A 24,061-nucleotide genomic window follows, 5' to 3' on the forward strand; every position below is an offset into this window, starting at 1 on the left:
AGAATATTAAATCACAAGTCTATAATACAGTACAGCACAGTGTGACAACTATACAACTTTCTTTATCTGCGTCAATAATACAATATTGAATTTAATACATCTCTATAGGCCTACATCTGAGTTCGGAAAGGCGAGGTATCTTATTGGCGAAATACCAATCGCCCGTCGCTCACCAACGGAGTATTATGACGTGATTCATTGCAGGGAAAAATATTTATTTAGAGGCTCTCGACACTGTGTCTCTCTCAGTGTTCTTCAGATTCGGACTAGCGCAGTGTTTTCAGCAATGGTTTTCAGTTTCGGCTAAGCGCAGTGTTTTTTAGATTCTAGCGCAGTGTCGGACTGAATAGGAGTGTTTACCAGATTCGGATAGAGCAGTGGTTTTCAGTTTCGGACTAGCACAGTGGTTTTCAGATTCCCACTAGAGCAATGTAGGACTGAAGAAGCGTTTCGAGATTCGGACAAGCGGTGTGTCGGACTAGCGGCTTCTGGGGCCAACCCAAACAAACCTCTTACACAAGGACATAAAAACACAAATAAGGCCAAAGGGAACTTTTTACACCTTTAAATAAAAATAAAACGGCATTCTAGACTACATAACTCAAAGTGGTAAATTTGAATAAAAAAACCCAAAGTACTTTAATTGTCCTATTGTGCTACATAAGAAAGGAAAGCTGCTGTTGTTATTTGAATTCTCGGAAAGTGTGTATGTGCCTTTCCGCATGCGCAAAGTGACTGCGTATATACTTCACAGAAGCACTCGATGTTTTCAAATGTACATGCCGTGTCCTAGAATTTAAGTCATATTGTAATATTTGCTGAGGAGGACGCCCACAACATTTTTCAAAATGATGGTTCTGACACGATTGTTATGTATGTACTTAGGTAAACTAACATACGCTGCAAAAATCAAGTTTTGTCAAAATCCGAGATTTTGAAGACGGTTTATTATTACGATGGAAATATTAGTCGAACGCGTACACGATGTTCATAACACAGTACGTACATGGCGTGCGGGCAGTTGTAACATATCAAAGAACCGACACGACTCTTGCTCGTTCGAAGGAGTGACTCGCATTGGCGACATACCGTAAAACCCCGTCTACAAGCATATAGAGTGCTTCTGATGAAAGCTACATTAATCCAGGCACCATTATGGAGTTCGAACAAATAAATTACGGATCCAAGCAATGCCAACAGGTATTATTTTAAGACCAATCTATTGTATTGGTATATTTACGCTTGCTTCGAATTAATTTAGCTTTCATAAAAAACACTATATATGCTTGTAGACGGGGTTTTACGGTATGCGCCTGTATTAATTAGCGATTTTGTATTGCCTCATCTGTTTGAGCCCAAATTAAAAGAGGGCATTATCTAAGAGTAAAAATAACATTTTGTGGAAAAACATAATTATATTTCTTATTTTAATGTTATAATACCGCAAAACCCCGTCTACAAGCATATATAGTGCTACATTAATCCAGGCGCCATTATGGAGTTTGAGTAAATAAATTACGGATCCAAGCATATACAAACAAGTATTATTTTAAGACCAATCTATTGTATTGGTATATTAACCCTTGCTTCGAATTAATTTAACTTTCATAAAAAACACTATATATGCTTGTAGACGGGATTTTACGGTATGGCTTTAAATGTAGCAACAGGTAGTCCAACACTCGATACTGACATAGTGAATGAGATGCTAAACTTGGGCTGCATTGTTCGTCTCCAGTTCTGATGTGCTGAAATATATTCAACAATATTGAAACAATTTAAATATGGCTAAAATGAAAACAAAATTGAGTGGCCCAGTATAAAAACGGCCCATGGCACATTTTTCGTCATTGGGAGAAATCGGCACTGTAAATGTATGAATGTTCAATAAAATACATAAGAAATTTGATGCTTAAAAGATTAAATTGACAACATTCCCGAGTTACATTCATGATGTGTTGTTTGTATGGATGACCTTTGGTGACCTTTGACATTTTTCAACAGCGGCCTCTATTTTTCAAAATATGCCATGGGCCGTTTGTATACTGGGCCACTCAATTATGAACAGAATTTATTATTATGTAACTTGTAAGAGCTTATTAGGGTGGAAGGAGGAAGATACACACAAGTATTGTAATATCTCCAAAATAAAGGTTTCTGTTACAAATAAATTAACGCTCAATCGGCTGCTATAAATTCTACATTCAATATTCTTTGCATGAAACCGTTAACAATACTAGCCAAGTCCACAGCGCGAAGTGGTGTTTAGTTATTAAAAAACGAGAGCTTTTAAAAAATGGCGGAAGTCCAAGAAATCGTCTAACGCAAGGAGTCTTAGACCATTGGTTCGTAGAATATCCGGAAGGCTTCATTAAAGGTGCCAAAGGGTTCATTGGCTTGGACAAGGTGTGCAAGAGATAGTGACGACAGAAAGTTGCACAGGTCAAAAGAAATCGACAAAGAGAGAGGACAGAAGTAGCCTATTCCAAAGTTAACGAGACTGAAAAAAAACCTGATAATTTTCAACTGCAATAATAAGGTCAGGCGACTTTAATCACGTGAAGGACACTGCGACCATGTTCATGGTGTGAATAAAAATAAATCACGTGCCCTATCATTGCAGTCGAAGATTTGTAGTCTTTTTCAGTCTCGCAATCTTTTGAAAACTTCTGTCTTCTTTCCCTATCGGCTTCTTCTGATCATCACTTTTGGCTTGTGTGCAAGTTTCTTCCGTCACCATCTCTAGATCCTGGACACGCAACCCTGGGCAAAACCATGGTGACAGCTCTCTAGTCCGAAGGTTCCCTTGCCCGAAAGCTCCTTAGTCCGAAGGTTCGCTAGTCCGAACACATAATTTACCATTCGCTAGTCCGAATTCTGAAAAAGGTTCGCTAGTCCGAATATCAGGTTCTCTAGTCCGAATAATAAATATGGTTTTGTAGTCCGAACATAGAATAAGGCTCGCTAACCCTAACACTAACCCTAACCCAAACCCTAACCGTAACTCTAACCTTAACCCTTATACTATATTCGGACTAGAAAACCTTCGGATTAGCGAACTTAATTTGGTTTTCTGACTGGCAACCCTTCGGACTAGAGAACCTTCAGACTAGCGACCCCGAACTAGGGAAAAGTCACGAAAACCATTTGGTTCCAATGCTGAAGTCTTTCCGGTATTATCTATACCAAAAGCCGCAATCTCTCTCCGTTAGACAAGTCCTTACACTTCCTCCATTTTAAAGGATGACTCCGGCAATCACAACTTTATGCCTTATATGTTAGAAAAACAATTATCAAGCACGAATCACATGGGTTTATTTGAAACAAACTCGTATTGCCCATAAAAATGAATAAAAACATCCGTCTCTCAACACGCGATATTCAAAATTCCCGGGCGCCGATATTTTCGAGTGCAATGACGTCCCAGTAATACAAATGAAGGCTGACGACGATTGAGCACAGATAGCCATTACGTCATTGCACTTAAACAATTTCGGCCCGGGAATTTTGAATATCGCGTGCTGAGAGCCGGCTGTCTTTATCAATTTTATTGCCAATATGAGTTTGTTTCAAATAAAACCACATGATTCGTGCTTGATAATTAATTTTCTTTCATATAAGGCATAATGTTGTGATTGCCGGAGTCATCCTTTAAGCGCAGACTGTAACTTGAGTGTTACCACCAAAGTGAACATCTTTTTGCTCTTTGACGAGGTTAGTATTAACTGTTTCATGAATGGAATATGTACCTTTTTACTTTGACGTAAATAGCAACAGCCACACCTAAAGCAACGAGGAAGACGACGACAGAAATGGCAGCTTTTCCTTCAGGCTTTGTCCCAATTAGTTGCAAAACATAGTTACCTGTGTGAAAGCATTAAACATGACAAGACTTAAGGTGGGTCGGAGGGGAGCGTAACCTAGCGGTGCATTTTGAGCTCAAATATTGAACAGAAGTGAAGATGACACTCAAGTGGTTCTATAAAGAACATCCCATGGCTTGATATAGGTGTGTCATATTTTCTGCCACATGCCCATGATTTTTCCCAAGAGAGAAAAACACCAAATTACCTGGAGTTTGTTCCTTTCCCGTACTATAAGACTTCTTTTTTGACATTGCGTTTAAAAATATGCCAAATTTTGTTATGTTTAAGGGCTGGGGTATGAACGTTTGGACAGTATTTATTTTGGGACATTAGAGCACATCAGACATATCGAATTGCATTCTGAATACGAAGAATGCCATTCTGATATCAAATAATTTTGATTTGTGGAAATTCGCAATTTAGTACACATTTTATGGCAAATCATTAAAAATTGATATTTTTAATATTTAACAGTACTTGAAGTAAACTTTATAAATCTGATGATTTATACTTAAAGTGTATGTAGGTGGGATAAAAAGCCGACGATCAGTTGAAAATTTTGACCTTTCGTATTGAAGATATGGATTTTTTCCCAAAACACCAACAAATATTAGGTCTTTTGGGGAAAAATCCATATCTTCAATATGAAAGGTCAACATTTTCAATTGACCGTCGGCTTTTCCTCCTCCCTGCTACATACACTTTAAGAATATATCATTAGATTTATATAATTACTTCGAGGACTGTTATATATCAAAAATTTGAAAATATCAAATTTTATAATTTGTCATAAAATTTGTATTATATTGTGATTTTCAAAAATGAAAATTATTTGATATCAGAAAGACATGCTTCGTATTCAGAATGCAATTCGATAGGTCTGAGGTGCTCTCATGTCCCGCAAAAAATACTGTCGAACTGGCGAAATGCAATAAACGCTCATTTTAGATCCCTTAATGTGTGCAAGTCCTAAAGTTCAAAGACGTCTCATTTCCACCCAAGTTTAATGGCAAGTCTCATATTTCACCAAAGGCAGAGATAGCCATATGCACCATGTACTTTTCCTGTTCTTGAACGTTTTAAACACGTACGTGCCTTACCGGTGTAATTTAAAAGGCCCACTTTTCGCGTGATTTGGCAGTGGCCCTAGTCTATTAATTTTATGCCAATATTGTTACGTAATCAAATTGTTTGAAAGACAAAGGTTTATGTGATCATAAAAAAATTCAATGAAAATAATCCGGCCAACCCTCGTATGTAGTAAATGAGCCCATTTATGAATAAATGTTCTTTTCCCCTATTAATTCGTTTCTTTGCAGCTTTTTGTCCCATCGAACCGACTATGTCGCTTCATTCATGGCTAGGCCTAATGTTTAATTGGGCGAATTAAGCCAGGCACTAGTGTCATTCTACACAAAAATATTATACTTATACCGGATAAAAGGGAATAACTTAAATGTATTTACGTGTTTTACCATTGTACTGAGTGGTTTGTTGTGTTGTCGATAACGTTTTTGTTGCTTGCGTTGTCGGTAACGTTGCCGTTTGTTGTGTTTGTGATAACGTTGCCGGTGACGTTGCCGTTCGTAGGGACAATGTCTGTGACATCATCGATTGCGTTGTCTTGGTTGTCGGTAACGTTGTAGGTGGTTGCGTTGTCGGTAACGTTGTAGGTGGTTGCGTTGTCGGTAACGTTGTCGCTGTAAACGTTGTCGGTAATGTTGCCGTTCGTGGTACCGTTGGGGGTAACTCTGTTGTTTTTAATGTCGTCGATTGCGTTGTTGATTGCATTGTCATTGTTGTTGGAGCACCAGTTGCAACTAAAAGATAGAAAATCGAATACCCGAATTGATTAATGTGTTAAATAAGTATCTGTAAGAAATATAATATAATATATAATTGAGTAACATAATGCAATATGTTATCATGGCTGTTAGGCTATGACTTGGGGTAACCGCAATCTTTTTATCCTAGGAGAAGTTAATCAATATGAACAACAAGACTACGGTGCACCATGAGGGACATGCAAACTAATGTTAATTCAATGCATTGAAATCGAATTGAATTGAAATTAATTTTGGGCGATTTTGATTTCAATGCATTGGAATTGAATTGGAATCGAAATGAGTGGGCTTGGGCATGAATTGAATTAAATTGGAATTGAAATCATGTCAGTGATGAAGAATGAAATGGAATTGAAATGAAAGCCAGCTTTGATTTCAATTCAGCATTTCAATTCACAAGCAGATATCTGTGATTCTAGATCATTCCACCAGTAAAAAGTGCCCTTCCCCCGTTCTGAATTCTGATACACTTCCAGGTCTATTCACACAAGAGACACACATTAAAAACTTTCAGCACTTATCATAAAGCCCCTGTTTTTCTCAAGCTCCCAATTTTTATACTCAAAAGTCATTGTACATTTGCACAAACTGTGAGAAAACCATTAAAGAAATGCTTATATCTTTGACAGCTTTTTTTTCACACTTTTTCAAAGTACAAAGGTTTTGGGTGTAAAATCCCGGTAACCAAGTTTGGTTTTGGTAGGGGTGTGCCGCTGAGAATTTGAAATTGGACCCATAAATATGCCAATTTTTCAAGAAATTTGGACCCAATAAACCAAACGTCATCAAAGTTTTCGGCCCAAATCAACCCAAATTGTCTTAGAAATTTTGGAACCATTCATATACCAAAATTGGCATAGAAAAAGGGGTCAATTATATTCCAAAAGGCCGAATATGCTACATATACCCCCCGGGTAAAATAAATCTTAGGAGGAGCAGGAGACAAGTAGGGGCTATCTAATAGTAGGGATAACCATCAAAATTTCATGTTGACCCTATTGCTACAAAAGATTGTTTTCTGAGTAGAACTAATCAACAGAAGTATTTTGGTGGTTAAATGGTCAAAATCGGTCAAAAACTTTTCGAATTATGAATTATCAAAGTTTCCCATTCTGACCGGTCATTGGAACGAAATAAAATGACAAGGTCCAAAAATAGCAGTTGGGAGCAAAATTGGCATAAGCATATATTTACCTTTATATATTTCTTTATTTTAACATATTTGCAAACATGAAACAAGCATATTATGAAAGTATCAAAGGGGTTTATTATGAAATGGCACTTAACTAGTCACTGGCATAACTTATTTTTTCAAACCAAGGCATTGAAATCATGCATTTAGAGAACATTTGCCAAAAATCATCCAAGATAGCCGATATGGCACAAAATCAAAATTGCACTAAGTAGGTGAACTTTTTTTTCACAACCAAGAATTTCAATGTTATTGGGTTTAATATGACCAATTAGTAGGTGTATGTAAACAAAATCTTAAGTTTTGAAGGTCATTGACTCATTCACAACAATAGAGATTATCCTCATCATGCTCATGTGTATTCCTGTAGTATTCCTCATTCAAACCAAAGTAGCACTCAATACATTATGAGTATCTTTGTTCAAACCAATTCAATGCTTGACCTCGGAGTTACCTGCATGACTATCGCGGGCTATTTTGAAACAGTTATGGTTGCACATTCAGGTACTTCTTTTGAAAGTCCTAAACAAGGTATAGCCAGCAGCAAGTTGTAGATATTATAGGCCTAAATATAAGAAAACGTTTAGGGTTAAGATCAGGTGAACAATACATCGAATGAGCACGAAACTTCACATTTATGTTCAAAAAGGTGTCTTCTTAACATGATTTGAAAGGAATATAAAAATTCCAAAGGGAAGCTGGTGATTTAATTTGTAACTCGAGATCTACTTGTTCAATTCTCGCTATTCACAATAAGGGCGCCGCCAGCGGTTTGCGATGTAATCGTGATGTATCATGGGAAAAGGTCGACATCCAAGTCCGCGCAATACGAATATTACCATGCTATTACATAGGAACAATATTTTTTAGTTTGTCAATATAACGGTATTACACGCAAATCGATAGAAAAAATTAATTGTGCACATTTCAAATCACATTATTAAGTATTATTGAGTATCGATTCGCGTGTAACACCTTTATTTTGACAAACTAAAAAATATTGTCACGTGTTCCTATGTAATAGCATGGTAATATTCACACTATATTCGTATTGCGCGGACTTGGATGTCGACCTTTTCCCATGATACATCACGATTACATCGCAAACCGCTGGCGGCGCCCTTATTGTGAATAGCGAGAATTTGTTAACCTTTTTACAGAGGGTATGATAGAGGTATTACTGGCAACTCTGCCAAATTACAGCTCAGTAGGCCACGTTTTTCACCTGATCTTACTGATTTGAATATTTTGTGCCATTCTTGAGCAGTGCTAAACTCAGCCACTGGCAATTAAGCGCACTGTGGCGATGGACCAATTTTGACTCGCACTTACAGAAAAACAAAATAAGTTATGTTGCTGTAATTTGCAAGATAGTTACAAAATATAATTGGCAGTAACTTCCCCAAATTTTACAGAAAAATATTGAAAAATAAAAGAATGAGATCAATTTAGAAATGTATGTGCAAGCAGTGCACAGTTGAGCTCCCTGCATGTCTATGGGAGTGTTCTAATCAAGTTGATGGTTCATTGGTCATCCCTACTAATAGTATCAAAAACTAAGTGATTTTTGACATTTTTTTGAGGTCAGTGTGGGGACAGGGTCCCATTTAATAATCGATCGTACCACACACCTTAAGTTTAGAAAATAATGTGCATGGTGGACAAGAAGTTAGGTCAGTCAGTCACCTAAAGAACTAAGAAGTTCCAAAGTTTCATAAAATAAGACCCAGCCCCGAGGTCAAGGATCACTCGTATTGTTTGAATGTGAAAAGTGAGTTAACATAAAGTATCTTCTGTTGAGATACTTTCGTGACAAGTACTGAAGTAGTGTACTTAATTTTGACTTTATGTTGGTGACTCATGTGTTACAAAATTGGTAGCAAAATTTAAAACATGCACTGCACAAACAGTGTCTAGATATTAAACAGTATTCTAGACACTATCTTCTCCTCGATTTGTAAACATATCTAAATGCTAACATGTTTAGTAATCTGATGCCTTGTGTTTAGATATTAAACACTTGATGTTTTGAAGTTTGACATTTGTGTTTAGATTTTACATGTGTTTACAAATCGAGGACAAAAAAGTGTTCAATCTCTAGACACAGTTTTTGTAGTGTGCCTTTGGTCAATTAACACATACAGTACTGCAACTGTATTGGGATTGGAATTGAATTGGAATTGAAATGAATGCTCAGAATTGAATTGAAATTGATTAGCTGTTAATTTCACTGCATTGGATTGAAATTGAAATGAAATGAAATGATTTTGAAATTGAAAAATTGAATTGGAATCGAATTGAATTAATTCTAAAGCAAGATTCCAGGCGTAGAAAGAATTGAATTTGAATAGAATTGAAATAAATTTTCTGGAGTGAAATAACAATAATGCAAACTCCAATCACACTCAAATAAGCTTCTACAAACTCAAATAATTTTTTACAAACTCAAATAATTTTCTACAAACTCAAATAATTTTTTACAAACTCAAATAATTTTTTACAAACTCAAATAATTTATTACAAACTCAAATAAATTTTGCAAACTCTAATAAGTTTTTGCAAAATCAAATAATATTTGCAAACTTTAAATCATTTTTGCAAACTTCAAAATCATTTTTGCAACTTTTCGATTTTCACGAGAGTGCGAGATTCAAGCTATCGAGATTCAGCAACCTGCAACAAGCAGCAGTATCACTTCAAGGAGAACGTATAAGGGCGTCCTATAAACATAACTGGTTTCGTTTAGGGAGGAGGGGGGTGAAATACTCGATTACATTTGTACAAAAATAGCGGTCTGAAAAAATGTGTCATTATTATTATTATGTCAAAATGTGCAACATTTTATTATTACGTTTTTGGCATGGAGGGAGGGAGTCGGCTAAGAAACGAAACCAGTTACGTTTAAAGGACTTCGTCGATCTTTTGGTTTGTTCCCTAAACAAAACAGCAGTCGAAAAGTGAAATAACCTTTGCAGGCTGCGTAGAAAACCTAGTATTGTTGATAGATCTGTGTGACATTTTTGGGCTGTAATAAAGTGAATACACCGACCGTGCGTTTTTGTGGCGCGTTCCGACAGGAATAAGTCGCAATAAGCTTCAAAATGATATCAAAATTCATGATATACATAGCATCAATACTTTTCAAGATATGGATAATTTTGTAAATGATACCTTAATTTTGAAATATTGCTAGTCTGAATAATGTGCTGATTAGTTTCCTGCCTTACACAGGATTGAATAGGGATTATCATAGTTCATTTGTCAATTATTAATTAAATAAACCTCTTTTTAGTAAGTATTTTTAGTCAGTTTGTAAAAAATCATTTGACTTTGTAAAAATTTAGTTTAAGTTTACACAAATTATTTGAGTTTGAAAAATATCATTTGAGTTTTTAAAAAAAATATTTGAGTTTGTAAACAATTATTTTAAGTTTGTAAAAATTATTTTAAGTTTGCATGTCCCTCATGGTACACCGTACAAGACGCGCTCATGCTCCTACAGATAGTTAAATGTTTCCGCCAACACAAAGGGCGGTATAGTTGTGTACCATGTAGTTATTAATGGTAATGGCAGGTGCCTGGAGGATTTAAACCATGATGAGATCAGGGCGAACAATCACAAGCCAGATCCATTTAAAGATGCATTACATCATGGCCAATTTTAGTAGGCCAGAAATCCGACAATCTCATCCATAGACAGCCGTGTTGAGCATGCAAACCGCAATCCAAAGTCCACTTGGGAAGCTAACAAACAGAGGGAGTGCGGTGACTTAAAAGCTCGGATGTGAAAATCTATCAATTGTGCACAAATTAATTGAATCATCGGAGTTTTAAGCTTAAATGCAATAGCCAGAGTATGCACAATTGGCAAGTGGACTACGGAGAAGTCTACCTATCGGGGCACTATTAAATAGAATCATCGTTACCTATCGGGGCACCAACAGCGCTATATGGTCAAAGTAAACGTGGTGCCTTGGAAACGACACAATTTTTTAAGGAAAAACTCTCCAAGGTTTTGTAGGTCTTCTCGTCATATCTCTCAATTTGTATCTTAATCTGACCGTGTGTTATTGAGTTATTGGAGAAAGCAAATTCAATTTATTTGCAACATCGTGCTTCAGAATTATGCGGAATATCAAGCGAGTGGGCAGGGTCCAAAAGGTTGCCATCTACAATTTCATAGACAACATGGACACTGTCCACCTCATTGTACGAGCAAGGGTCTGGACGCCAAGTTCCCGGAACCACCGCTAGGTGGCAGCACACAACGAAAGCTTTGATGGAACACCTGAATTACTTTCGTATGCTCAGACCAGGTAATGATCTTAGATGCCCCAGATATCTATTATGTAGCCACAATTTTGACATTGTAGCGCTTGGAATGCCTTAGAATGGTTCCAAATAGGGGTATAGCCCCCTTCATCTGGCCAGACGCCACCAACGGCATCTATCTCTAGTTCCGAAAAACGCTGGGTCATGCCCGGGAGACATGCATTTCTACAAAAATATAGCCTTCGCTCTGTACATTCCACTACACCACTTGAAAGATGAACCCCGGACGACAGAGCGCTAGTGGTTTTACAGTGCTTGACGGAATGCTGGTAATGAAATAATTATAATACATGCAAGAAACATTGTTTATTTCGAATTTTGACATTAATTAGTGCTACAATTTACCATTGTACTGAGTGGTGTCCAATGAGATTTCGTTGCTGGTAGCAGCTAATGTTGTCGTTGGTTGTGTTGTCGGAAATGTTGTCAGTTGCGTTGACGCTGCCGTTGTTTGCATTGTTTTCAATGTCGTTTGTTGCGTTGATGTTGGTAACGTCGTTTGGTGCGTTGTCAGACCCGTTGTCGTTCGTTCCGTTGTCAGTACCGTTGCCGTTTTTTGGGTTGTTAAAGCCATCGGATCCGTTGAAGCATTTAACGTCGATTGGTGCGTTTTCAATTCCGTTGTTGGTTGTGTTGTTTTCACCGTCGTCGGTTCCATTGTCGTTGGTTGTGTTGTTTTCACCGTCGTCGGCTCCATTGTCGTTGGTTGTGTTATTTTCACCGTCGTCGGCTCCATTGTCGTTGGTTGTGTTATTTTCACCGTCGTCGGCTCCATTGTCGTTGGTTGTGTTGTTTTCACCGTCGTCGGTTCCATTGTCGTTGGTTGTGTTGTTTTCACCGTCGTCGGTTCCATTGTCGTTGGTTGTGTTGTTTTCACCGTTGTCGGCTCCATTGTCGTTGGTTGTGTTGTTTTCACCGTCGTCGGTTCCATTGTCGTTGGTTGTGTTGTTTTCACCGTCGTCGGCTCCATTGTCGTTGGTTGTGTTGTTTTCACCGTTGTCGGCTCCATTGTCGTTGGTTGTGTTGTTTTCACCGTCGTCGGCTCCATTGTCGTTGGTTGTGTTGTTTTCACCGTTGTCGGCTCCATTGTCGTTAGTGGCGTTGTTGGTGGAACATCAGTTGTAACTAAAAGAGAGAAAGGTTTGATTTATAACCTAGAGTATTAGCACAGAGCAAATCCTTGAGTGGTCACTGGTTCATTTGCATGGCAGTCGGACTCTTCTATTGTATTTGTTCATTTCTGTATGGATATCAATGGCGACCCTTCATTTTATTTGTTCATTTGTGTATGGAGAGCCATTCTTGGAGCAACTTAGGCTAGCTCCTCAGGTAGAGTCAGACTCTGTATGTACAGTAAGCCAAAACAATTAAGGTAACCAGTTCCGTTCACCCCCTGTATATCCTAAACAACGGCAGATATGTCATAATTGGAACCAACAGCCAATAGCTGCATCTTTTAGCTCGAATTTAAGACCTCATTCGTTAACACTGTTTAAGAAATAAAGACACGACGATCCAAAAACACAAGGAAGATGCCAATTTAAAAGTTGCAGTTTGCTACATTCCATGCCCTATTGATTTGTACACAAAGCGTTCGCGAACAAGAAAACTGGCGCTGTGCTTTCATTGATTAGCACGAAAAACTAGCGTCGTGCTTTCATTGATTAGAACACAAATATGAAACTTTTTATTTCGTATCTTCATCAGGTTTTGGACTACCGTTTCTTTAATTCTCAACCAATTTCAACAAATAAGGTCTTAAATCAGAGCTAAAGAGTACACACATTGGCTGCTTGTTTTAATTTTGACACATTTGTCTTTATTAATTGGACATACAGGGGTGAACACAACTGCTACCTTAATTCTTTTGCTTACTGTACTAGAAATGCCTATTCTTAATTCTTAACGGATGGACATTGTCCACCTTATTGTCCGAGTAAGGGCATGTCAACCCTAGGTCATGCCAGGGGACATTTTCCCAAATGAATAGCCTACATTCCACCACATCGAGATCTCGACGGAATATACTAGCAATAAAATAATACATGAGAGTAACATTTTAAATCATTATTCCGAATTTTCAATTGGTGCTGCAATTTACCATTGTACTCAGTGGTATCAACCAGAGATATTTCACTGGTGGTAATTGAAAACGTTGCCGTTGGTTGCGTTGTCGGAAACGTTGTTGGTTGCATTGACGCTACCGTTGTTTGCGTTATTCTTAACGTCGTTTGCAGCATTGTAGGTGGTAACGTCGTTTGGTGGTGGGTTGTAAGACCCGTCAGTACCGTTGGCGTTGTTTTTAACATCATCGGTTCTGTTGTTGTTGCCGTTGGTTGTGCTGTCTGTACCACCGTTGCCTTTGGTTGCGTTGTCGCTAACATTGTCGTTGGTTGTGCTGTTTTTACCGTTGTTAGTTCCATTGTCGGTAGTGGCGTTGTTGTTGGAACATCAGTTGTAACTAAAAGAGAGAACAGTTTAATAGCCTGTAAAGAATATTAAACATTATTTGCGACAAAAATCACATGGGATCTTAAGACTGCTCCTTACCACCATCTCACCAAGTTAAATCTCTATACGCCTCACCAGTTCCAAAAAATGGCAAAAAGCCTTTTTAAAAATAAACAAATATGCAAATGAGGTGGCTAATTTGAATATTTTGGGACAAAAATCACGTGGGATCTTAAGACTGTCCCTTTACCACCACCCTACCAAGTTACATCTATATACCCCCTACCAGTTCCGAAAAATGGCAAAAAGCGTTTTTTTTAAATAGAAAAAAAGGCAATGAGGTGGCTGATTTGCATATTTTGTGACAAAAATAGCATCTGATCTTAAGACTGCTCACCCCACCAAATTAAATTTTTATATGCCTCACCAGTTCCGAAAAATGCCCAAAAGCATTTCGACAAATAAAAAAATAGGCAAATGTGGTGACTAATTTGCATATCTTGCGACAAAAATCGCATCGGATCTTCCGACTGCCGCTTACCACAACCTCATCAAGTTACATCAGTATACGCCTCACCAGTTCTTCGAAATGGCAACAACAAAAAACAACCCAAAAACAATTTTTTAAGTTAAATATGCAAATTAGCTACCTAATTTGCATATTTTGCATAAAAAATTGCATCAAGTCTTAGGGCAGCCACTTACCACCACCCTACCAAGTTACACCCCAATACACCTCACCAGCTCCGAGAAACTAACCTGGAAGCCAAAGGCATTTAAAAACAAAGTTCACACAATACAAATCGTCGGACGCATCACATACTGGTCTATCTCGAAAAACACGCATTTCGAGAAAATCGCAATTGAAAATCTTCGTATTAAGTTTACCTTTCTATAATTTAATTAGACCATGGATTTTCATGAAAGTGGTTTTAAATTAAAGCATATAAACAGAGCTCAAAAAGAAACTTATAATTTTTTACAACTTGTGAATCACAGGGTCATATCTTAAAATACTGTCAATCAAAATTAACCAAAATTACACAAAGGATTACCTTAATACTCTACTCAAAACACATGTCAGTAACCAAGCAGTTATCCAACTGACACAACAGCAAAATGCACTGTCATGGGACAGCTTCCTGGACTTCCTTCACTTTCACAGCCCAACATTTGGCACCCAGGACAAAAAATCTGTGAGAATGCACACAAGATCTTTGCACAGATGATAAAATGGTGCTGCTTTCTGCTTTTCATACACTTTTTTCATGAAACAGGGCTGGGCTGTGAATGTGGTCCAGGAAGCTGTCACATGTCAGTGCATTTTGCTGTTGTGTCAGTTGGATAACTGCTTGGTTACTGACATGTGTTAAGAGTAGAGTATTGAAGTAAATCTGTGTGTAATTTTGGTTCAATTTGATGGACAGGATTTCAAGATATGACCTTGTGAAAAATTATAAGTTTCTTTTTGAGCTCAGTTTACTTGTAAGATTTATTTAAGAGGAATCTTGAATTAATATTGCTTAAAACTACACTAAAGTTGTAGTTCTGTATGTGAAATAGTTAATTTCCCTATATCGTATTTAAAGTGCATCACATACTGGTCTATCTTGGGGGCTATCTCGATTTCGCGAACGGTAACGTGAATTTAGACGCATCACATACTGGTCTTTCTTGAAGCTTCTCGAGATAGACCAGTATGTGATGCACTTTAAATACGACATCGGGAAATTAACTATTTCACATACAGAACTACAACTTACGTGTAGGTTTAAGCAATATGGCATACATAAATATAATTAAAAATTCCACTTAAATAAATCTTACAAGTATATGCTTAAATTTAAAACCACTTTTATGAAAATCCATATTCTAATTAAATACGAAGATTTTCAATTGCGATTTTCTATAAATGCGTGGGGTTTTTTTTCGAGATTACGTATTTTACGTATTACGAAATTTACGTATTTTGTAAAAATCATAGATAGTTCAAATTTAATATTTTATAACTAATTATTTAGGGAAAAATTGAGGTCTGTAATTTGTTGAATTAGAAGAGCTCCGTAAAAAAGAACTATATACCAATTTTCTCAGATAGACCAGTATGTGATGCACCCAACGAAATGTATAAGACCCCATTATAGCATAAGGCAATTTATAAGTCGTAAATGATTTTAAATGTGACGTATAAAATTTGTCTATAACACAGGGATATATAAAATGTAGGGATTTGGGTACTTTTTGTTCAATTTTCACAGAAATTGAAGGATTTTGACCCATGTTTTTGTTTGTCTGTTTACCCCAGGGTTGCTGAAACAAAGAATTATATTAATTAAATCACCTAATTTATAATTAATAAAGTACAAAGAAAGATAAAAGCAAAAGTATGTTTCATTTAGTTAAACAATAGTAACATCCCTGTTGTGTACAAAAAATAACTCTATACGACAATGCAAACCAGGATCAATTCATGGACTAAGTGCACAGGCAGAGGGAAATGTTGTTTTCCCAGCGGATGGAACAGCCATTTTTTCAGAGGGAGTATGTAAATTAAATGGAACAGCTATTTTGGGGCCATTATTTCAGAGGGAGTATGTAAATTAAATGGAACAGCCAAAATGCCAATGGGTATGTAATTTAACTAGAACAGCCTTAAATTGATATCGATATTAATATTGACGTCACAGATTCGATTTGTCACGTGATCGTCAAACCTGTAGGAGAAGGTGTCAGTTCTTCAGGAACTGACATAAAAGGCCCATTCTCCGTTAAAGCGTCCAAGTTTGGTCTCAGGAATGACAAAATGCCAAACACAAAGAATTCATAAAATTCATTCAGAATCGTAAACTCTAATAGTTTAAGAACACAAAACAATGCATGGGTGATTTTTCAACAATATTTCATTTTTGAGCAATATTACTTGTACGTATTGGGGGTAACGTATCAGTGGTAACGTATCTGTGAAACCCTTTCCCATCTTTGTCTTAATCGTGCAAGTGTATAAACTGACCGACTTAATACCCATACTTGATCAGTCATCACCCAATGTACTAAAGTCTGGTATGGTATTTGGCTTAATTTATCACATCGTTTTTTCCCAGGGGAGTAGAATTTAGGTAACGTATCTGTGAAGGCATGAACGTAACGTCAGAACTTTTTGCCATTAATAGACCTGATTATTTTTACTTTGAAACCATTGGGTGTTGTTCCATATATATAATATAACTATGGAGCCTGCTTGATCCATCACATATGAGAACATTCATCTAGCCAATTATTTTCACAGATTGTTATCCATTAGAAATATGGTAACGTATCTGTGAACAATATTGGCGACATAGTCTGAAAGACCTGTTGGAAAAATTTAATAATCTGTGTTGTGATGATTTATACTTTATAATTAGGGCATGATACCAGCTAATGAAAAGTACCTATAATCCATTATGTGCGGGCATGTTTAGAGAGCAGGGACACGTTATACTGAACACACCTTGGCTGGCGACATGAAGGAAAACAATGGACATGCATAATCAGCTTTATTGTTTTATACTTTCTAGGCATGTTACAACCTCTAGCCTCACACATTTTAAAAAGCAACTCCTAAGTATAAGTTATATTAATAAAAGTTATTTCTTTCTGAAGAAACAAGTCTGAATACGACTTGAAACTATGGGCGACACATATTTGGCATTTTGAACACTTTATCGGAGAATGTGCCAAAAATACTGTACATTGGTATGGTTTTTATTAAGCTTTATTGGTATGGTTTTTATTAAGATTTTTATTTTTTTTATTTTTACTTTTCTGAAATGAATTGTGATTAGTGGTGGGTGATTTCATACTTTGACTGGTATTATTAGGTCACAACTCAACAGTGTATTCGGCAAAAACATATTTGCAAGTGTTCTCAATGTGGTACCAGAGCCAAAATTTAAACAGTTCGTCGGCTTCATTCTATAGTGGCTTAAGATGGGCATCGCGAATAAACAACTTTTCGAGAAAATAGGGTTTGAAGAAATGCCAATATTGAGTTGTGAAATCAGACATATTCCTTATACATGTATGTTGTATTTGATGTTAAATAATATATAGAATTTATCTTCATATGTACAACTTTCAAAAGAAATAAAGACATTATTACTGGCACGAGCTAGTATGTGAGTATGGAATTATACCTATCCTTACGCCACCACGTAATCCCGTTGGCGTTAATATACGTTGGCCTCATTTCATAGGTAAGCTAAGTGATACGCCAGTATCACGTGCGACGTTTTTAGACAGTCGTTGACGAAGTCACGACTGTCTACTGTTTCTTTCCTATTTCTTTCTTTCTTCTTGTTCTTCTTATATCCAGTGTCTCTAGGGTGTTCACAAATTTGGGGCCAAAGGTCATAAGGGGTCACCAACATCCTAAAAGCAATGTAGTTTGTTTTTTCTTGCCAGTTATTTTCTGATATTGTTCCAAATCCAGTCAAGTGCAATTATAATGTGTTCTTATTTATTTGTATATTTTTTAATGTTTGAGTATTTTAATTATAAATGTATGTATTTTTCATTATGCTATTTTTAATGTCATGCAATTCAGCCGTTGGCTGCTATGTGATTTCTAATAAATATACAATACAATAAGACGTCTAATATGTATCTAAGATGCAATCTTAGACGTGTAAGATGCGATCTTAGACGTCTAAGAATTTCGCGGTAGACTTAAATCAACGAATCCCAAATCCCAAATAACCAATCATCTTAGGCGTATTCAATAATTGACCAATGAAATCTTCGACGCCTAAGATTTTACACGCCTAAGATTTTTCATACACATCCAAGATTGACGCAAATGTATAGATGCTCTCACTACTGGCACCTGTTGTTGTTGATCCGGTTGTTAACCAGACCCAGGTGTAGCTGATGTTGCAGGTTGTGCTGGCATGGTTGACGGTCGTGTTATTTGGTCAACCTGTTCTACTGCCTGATACAAAATTGGGCGGCGATTTGCCATAATTCTGCCGGATTATAACGGTACTTCCTTGAGAATAGTGAATAAAATTATTCGTAACTTATATATAAACTGAACTGATCTGATTATTCCGCCGTACTTTATGATCGATCACGAGCTGCTAGTAGTCTTCTAAGGTGCTTTTGCGAGCTATCACATTGGTGATACCATGCATCACTACAATCATTAATCTTGGAAGTGTAAGAAATCTTAGGCGTGTAAAATCTTAAGCGTCTAAGATTTCATTGGTCAATAATTGAATACGCTTAAATTTTAGATGATTGGCTGTTTGAGATTTCTGGTCCTATGATTGGTTGATTTAAGTCTACCGCAAAAGGTTAGGCGTGTTCTTACGCGTACTTATATAATTATGGCCTATTTCAGCGTCGAAGTGAAAGATTGATTTCCAATGCAACAGACTGATGAATTCTTTGAACAAGTTCATTTGGAATGTTGGATTGAACTGTAAACATGGTTCGTTTTGAACAATTCCAGTGCAAAAAGATGTTGATCCATCAATTGGGAGGACTCAAAAGTTATCGACAGGGAAGCTGACAAGACCACCAGATGGCTAAAAGAGGCTATCTGGATACGCCGAAAAGGAAAAGACACTTTAAACAAGGACGAGGAGGCCTATTCACTCAACAACATCTTTGACCAAGTCATCACGCCCTCAACGGCTACTGTTGACTATACAAGGAAGCAGTCTAGATGTGATGAGTTCCAGTCTGAAGAAACCACTAGTATAGTGGTGAAACGTCACTGAAAATGTGAGTAGATCAACATCTTTTTGCACTGGAATTGTTCAAAACGAACCATGTTTACAGACTGATGACGTCATTATATTAACGGAAGTGGTTATATCGCGGCCGTTGTTATGAGCACACTCCCCCCTACGTCATACATGAATTCGCATTCCCATTTCCCTAATATAAAAAAACCCCAGGATACTCAAGTCCAGCGCGCTAATCCATTGCACCACATGACTTATTGGTAGCCAAATTGGTAGTCAGTTCCGATCCAAATGTCGCCAAATTTATACGGTAGATCGAGGGATATACGATAACGGCAAGGAAATTTGGTTTAAAACCGTCAAGACATGGCCCTAAAATCAGTGAAAATGGGATTTTCCCGGGGTATTTTTGTTGTCAATGGTTGCCAACTGAGCACGTACCGTATCTAATTGGCAGCACGTATAGCGTTTGCGTCGGCGTACAAGTAATGTGACGGGTGTCCCGCAAGTCGTAATAATAAACCGTCTTGTTCAGATGGTTTATTCAAAATCTCGGATTTTGACAAAACTACAGCACCTAAAGTCTTGAGTTTTACAGGGTATGTTAGTTTACTTTTACATAACAGTCATGTAAAAACAGAATTTTGAAAAATATTGAGGGCGTTCCCCTCAGCAAATGTTACAATAATTATGGATTTAAATCGCAACGGCTTTCTGGATTTTAAAAATGGTTTATTTCTTTGATAAAATCCGAACTTTTGTATGTTAATTCCGCAAAATCGAAGTAAAATACTAGTAAGTAAAAATGCATAAATATCATCCTACTTCATGTTTTCTTATAATTTTGTAATCTGGTCAATAAAAAGTATAAATATAAAATATATATATCAAATATTTTTTACTTTATAGCACCAATGCCATAACTTGTGCTTGCTTGTTTGTTTAAACAGTTGCTCCATGCGGAGACACAACTTACTTCAGACCGAGATATTGCTCAATGCTCCATGTAGTAACAAAGGAGCAAAGACTTATATATTTAAATAAATTCATAACTAATGTAGATTTAATTTCAGTGTGTCCTTATTTTGATAACATTTACTGTGTTTCGTATTTTGTTAAGTTGATGTCCCATATGCGTGCGTTGGTGTAATTCAGTCCAGTAGTAGCGTGTGCGTATAAGATGATCTGGCGACACAAGAATCGAGGTTTATCGGTGTAATACCCAAACGTATCATTCTGTCCCAGGATTCTCTCCAGGTTGACAATCGATGGATGGCTAGCATTAGGGGCTGTGCAATACTTATGAGCCTTGGGGGAAGGGTAAAATTGGGTGGGCAAGAATGTTTCGACAATATAATTAGAGAATAAAAGATAGGATTTTGTCTTTTGCCTATCCAATATAGTGTCATAATGGATGGGCTGGCCAATATTTTGAGTAGTGGGTGCCGGCGCAGCCGGTATCCACTACGATAAAAATATTGGACCTGCCTGTCGTCTATCATAGGTAGAGGTTAGGCAAAATAAAAATTTCTATCGTTTATTCTCATTCTTAGTCAAAAATAGTACGGACACGCAATATATATCTAGACCATTTAAGGTGTGGAAATTGGGAGCATAAAAATTGACATGCGTAAGGGGGGCAAAGATTTTTGGCCTGTCTAAGAGGGGGCAAGCTATTTTTGACAGGCCGAGAGGGGAGGTCAAGCGATTTGTTGGCACGCCGTCTGGAAATTCCCCCCCCCCCCCGCTCATAATTATTGCACAACCCCTTAGTGTCCATTGCATTACAAGACTTTATGTTAAAGACTCGGATTCTTATCATACTCCTTTATGCGTTTCTTTGGTTCCTGATACTGGATGAAGATCAAGGTACGTTGGACTTGTTGTGTTTTTAGCATCAGTAGCTCCATTCCCCATGTGTTGTTTTTCTTTATTGTCATCTGTGCCAAAATGTCTGAAAGACAATTTCATAAATTGACATTAGTTTATTGAAATCAGTAATTCATTTGTAAACGTATGTCAACTAATAAGCTTGACATAACCAATAAATTCGTCATACATAAAACCCTGGGGATGGAATTCAGCATCTTAGACAGATTCTAAATAAAAACACTACGTTTGGCTTTCAATGCAAATGTCACTATACTATGAATGGTTTTTTCTTTCAAGTTTGGCATTTGAGGCACGTATCCATGGAAATTACTCTTAGAGGACACCGCAAAAAATGATGGGGTGACTGCCTGAAAGCAGACTACAACAGAAGAAACGTCAACTCCCTGATCAAGACCACGCAGAAAACAGAAATGACTGGTAAGGCAAATGGCACCAATATTATACCCCCACGTTGGAGTGAACTTACTGAACTGCAAGGTAAAGCTCCACTTTGATCATGATTATTTGCTAATTAACAGTCTCTTTCACCCAATCCTGAACGAAGATCCTTTTCAGGGTTAAACTATGGTATTAACATGTTCAATGCTTCAAGAATAAATGGAATTTTGGGGAATATATTAAACAGAATAAAATGCATATTCATATATTTAGATTTATTCCGCTAAATACGGAGCATGTCACCCATTATAAATTTGCTGGACCCTTCAAATTTGGATTTAGAGCCTATACTAGTACAATTACCAAGATCTTCTGGATGCATAGTTATAGGAGACATTATTGAGTAACTATCACTCTACGCCACTTGAATGACATTAATAGATCCAATCTAGGAGAGCCCCATAGGGCTAGAAAAACTGCTCTAAAATGCTTGATATTAACACTTTGCGACATGTTGCATAGTAGAGACTGGGTTGTAAAAATATACTCGTATTTACACCAAAATGACCAGTCTTGTGACAAAACGTGCGGTTACATATGGCATGAGCAATTTGAGTATTCAAAACAATGGTTCTCCTGTTCCATCTATATTGTCAAACAATAGAGCAAGAGCGACTGCTTGTCACCAATCAATTTCAAAAACGCCAAAAATTGCGCCCTCCTACTGTATAGAGTGTATGCTTTACGTACCCTTTTATCTTGATGTAAATGGCAACAGCAACAACTATAATAACGAGCAAGATGACAACAGAAATGGCCGCTTTTGCACCAGAGGCTAACCCAGCCGGTCGCACATGGTTTCCTGTATGAAGAAAGCATAATATTTTGCAGTAAGTTAGGAAACTAGAACACATATGTTTATATCTTCTGTTTATATTAATTAAAAGTAGCAGATTCATATTAGGACCATGCGCGTCAATCCTGGGGGTGGGCCAGGGGGGCACGTCTCCCACGTTTTTAGATGGGAGATCAAATATCAATTTTAATCACATATTAAGTCACAATTAATAATGTTGTTTGACCCGACACTCCGCTAGTCTGACACGCCGCTAGTCCGAATCTGAAATGCGCTGCACCAGTCCGACACGCCGCTAGTCCTAATCTAAAATACATTCTGTCAGTCCAACACGCCGCTAGTCCTAAAATAAAAAACACTGCGCTAGTCCGAAACTGAAAACCACTGCGCTAGACCGAATCTGGAAAACACTCTTTCAGTCTGACACTACGCTAATCCTATTCTAAAAAATACTGCGCTAGTTCGAAACTGAAAACCATTGCGACAGTCCGAATTTGAAAAACACTGCGCTAGTCCAAATTTGTGAACCAGTGCGGTAGTCTGAATCTGTAAAAAAAAATTGATATGGACTAGCGCAGGGTTTTTCAGATTCGGACTACCGCTGTGGTTTTCAGTTTCGGACTAGCGCTATGGTTTTCAGTTTCAGACTAGCGCCATAATGTTCAGATTCGGACTAGCGCAGTGTCAGACTGTAGAAGTGGTTTCCAGAATCAGACTAGCGCAGTGTATTTCGGATTCGGACTAACGGCGTGTCGGACTGAAAAACTGTTTGCAGATTCGGACTAGCGGCGTGTCGGACTGTTGCAGTGGTTTTCATTTTCGGACTAGCGCATACTTTTTTTTCGGACTAGCACAGTGGTTTTCAGTTTCGGACTGACGCACCACAAAGTATAGGGAATTTGTGTATTCGGACTAGCGGCGTTTGATTAGATCAAGCACGAAATTAAAGTATATTATACTTCATTTTGAGGGCTGTGCTACTATATAAACCAACAATAGTATACAAAAAATGTGCACCAAATGGCCTTAATTGGAGCGTCACTTTGAAAACATTTCCAACTTCTCAGGGGCGCATCCCTCAGACACCCTCTACCCGTGTAAGTCTATACTAGACTTACATTTTGAAGTCTGTTCTACTATAACCAATAATAAAAAAGAGTAGCTTGTGTGTTGGTGGTTACCGTTTGTGACCTTTTGCATCTCTCCGGTGTCTTCATGCAAGTTGCCTTTTTTCATATTTTTGCCGTAAATGTGTATTTGGTTTATTTCATAATAATCAGTTGTGTTTCTTGTATAATGCAATTCGGGCATTTGGCCGCGATGTTGAACAGGTTAAAAAAAACATGTGCACCAAATGGCTTCAATTGTGGCTTCATTTTGAAAACTTTCCAACTTTTAGAGACACCCCACTGCAGTCGCGCCATTTGTATAGATATCTTGTTTCTGTATTGTAATACTATGATTGTCCTGTACTCGAAATGTTTTATATTTTATCATTTTTTTGCATTTGTTTTTCATAT

General features: G+C 37.3%; 1 protein-coding gene across 2 annotated transcripts in view; it reads right to left on the reverse strand.

Annotated features, from left to right (window-relative positions):
* Positions 1 to 579: 579 nt before the first annotated feature.
* The window catches only part of LOC140136117 (uncharacterized), a 55,097-nt gene continuing 31,615 nt past the window's right edge, over positions 580 to 24,061 (reverse strand). Inside the window, exons 11-15 of one of the 2 annotated variants that reach the window (XM_072157822.1) lie at positions 13,336 to 13,695; positions 11,580 to 12,359; positions 5,342 to 5,686; positions 3,750 to 3,864; positions 580 to 1,748 (exon numbers count right to left, since the gene is read on the reverse strand). In XM_072157822.1, the coding sequence (XP_072013923.1) occupies positions 1,709 to 1,748; positions 3,750 to 3,864; positions 5,342 to 5,686; positions 11,580 to 12,359; positions 13,336 to 13,695 (1,640 nt within the window). In that variant the 3' untranslated portion in view covers positions 580 to 1,708. The remainder of the gene's footprint in view (positions 1,749 to 3,749; positions 3,865 to 5,341; positions 5,687 to 11,579; positions 12,360 to 13,335; positions 13,696 to 24,061) is intronic. The other variant, XM_072157823.1, reaches the window with a different exon arrangement.

The sequence above is a fragment of the Amphiura filiformis genome, chromosome 16 (assembly GCF_039555335.1).
Source record: "Amphiura filiformis chromosome 16, Afil_fr2py, whole genome shotgun sequence".
Classification (NCBI taxonomy): Eukaryota; Metazoa; Echinodermata; class Ophiuroidea; order Amphilepidida; family Amphiuridae; genus Amphiura; species Amphiura filiformis.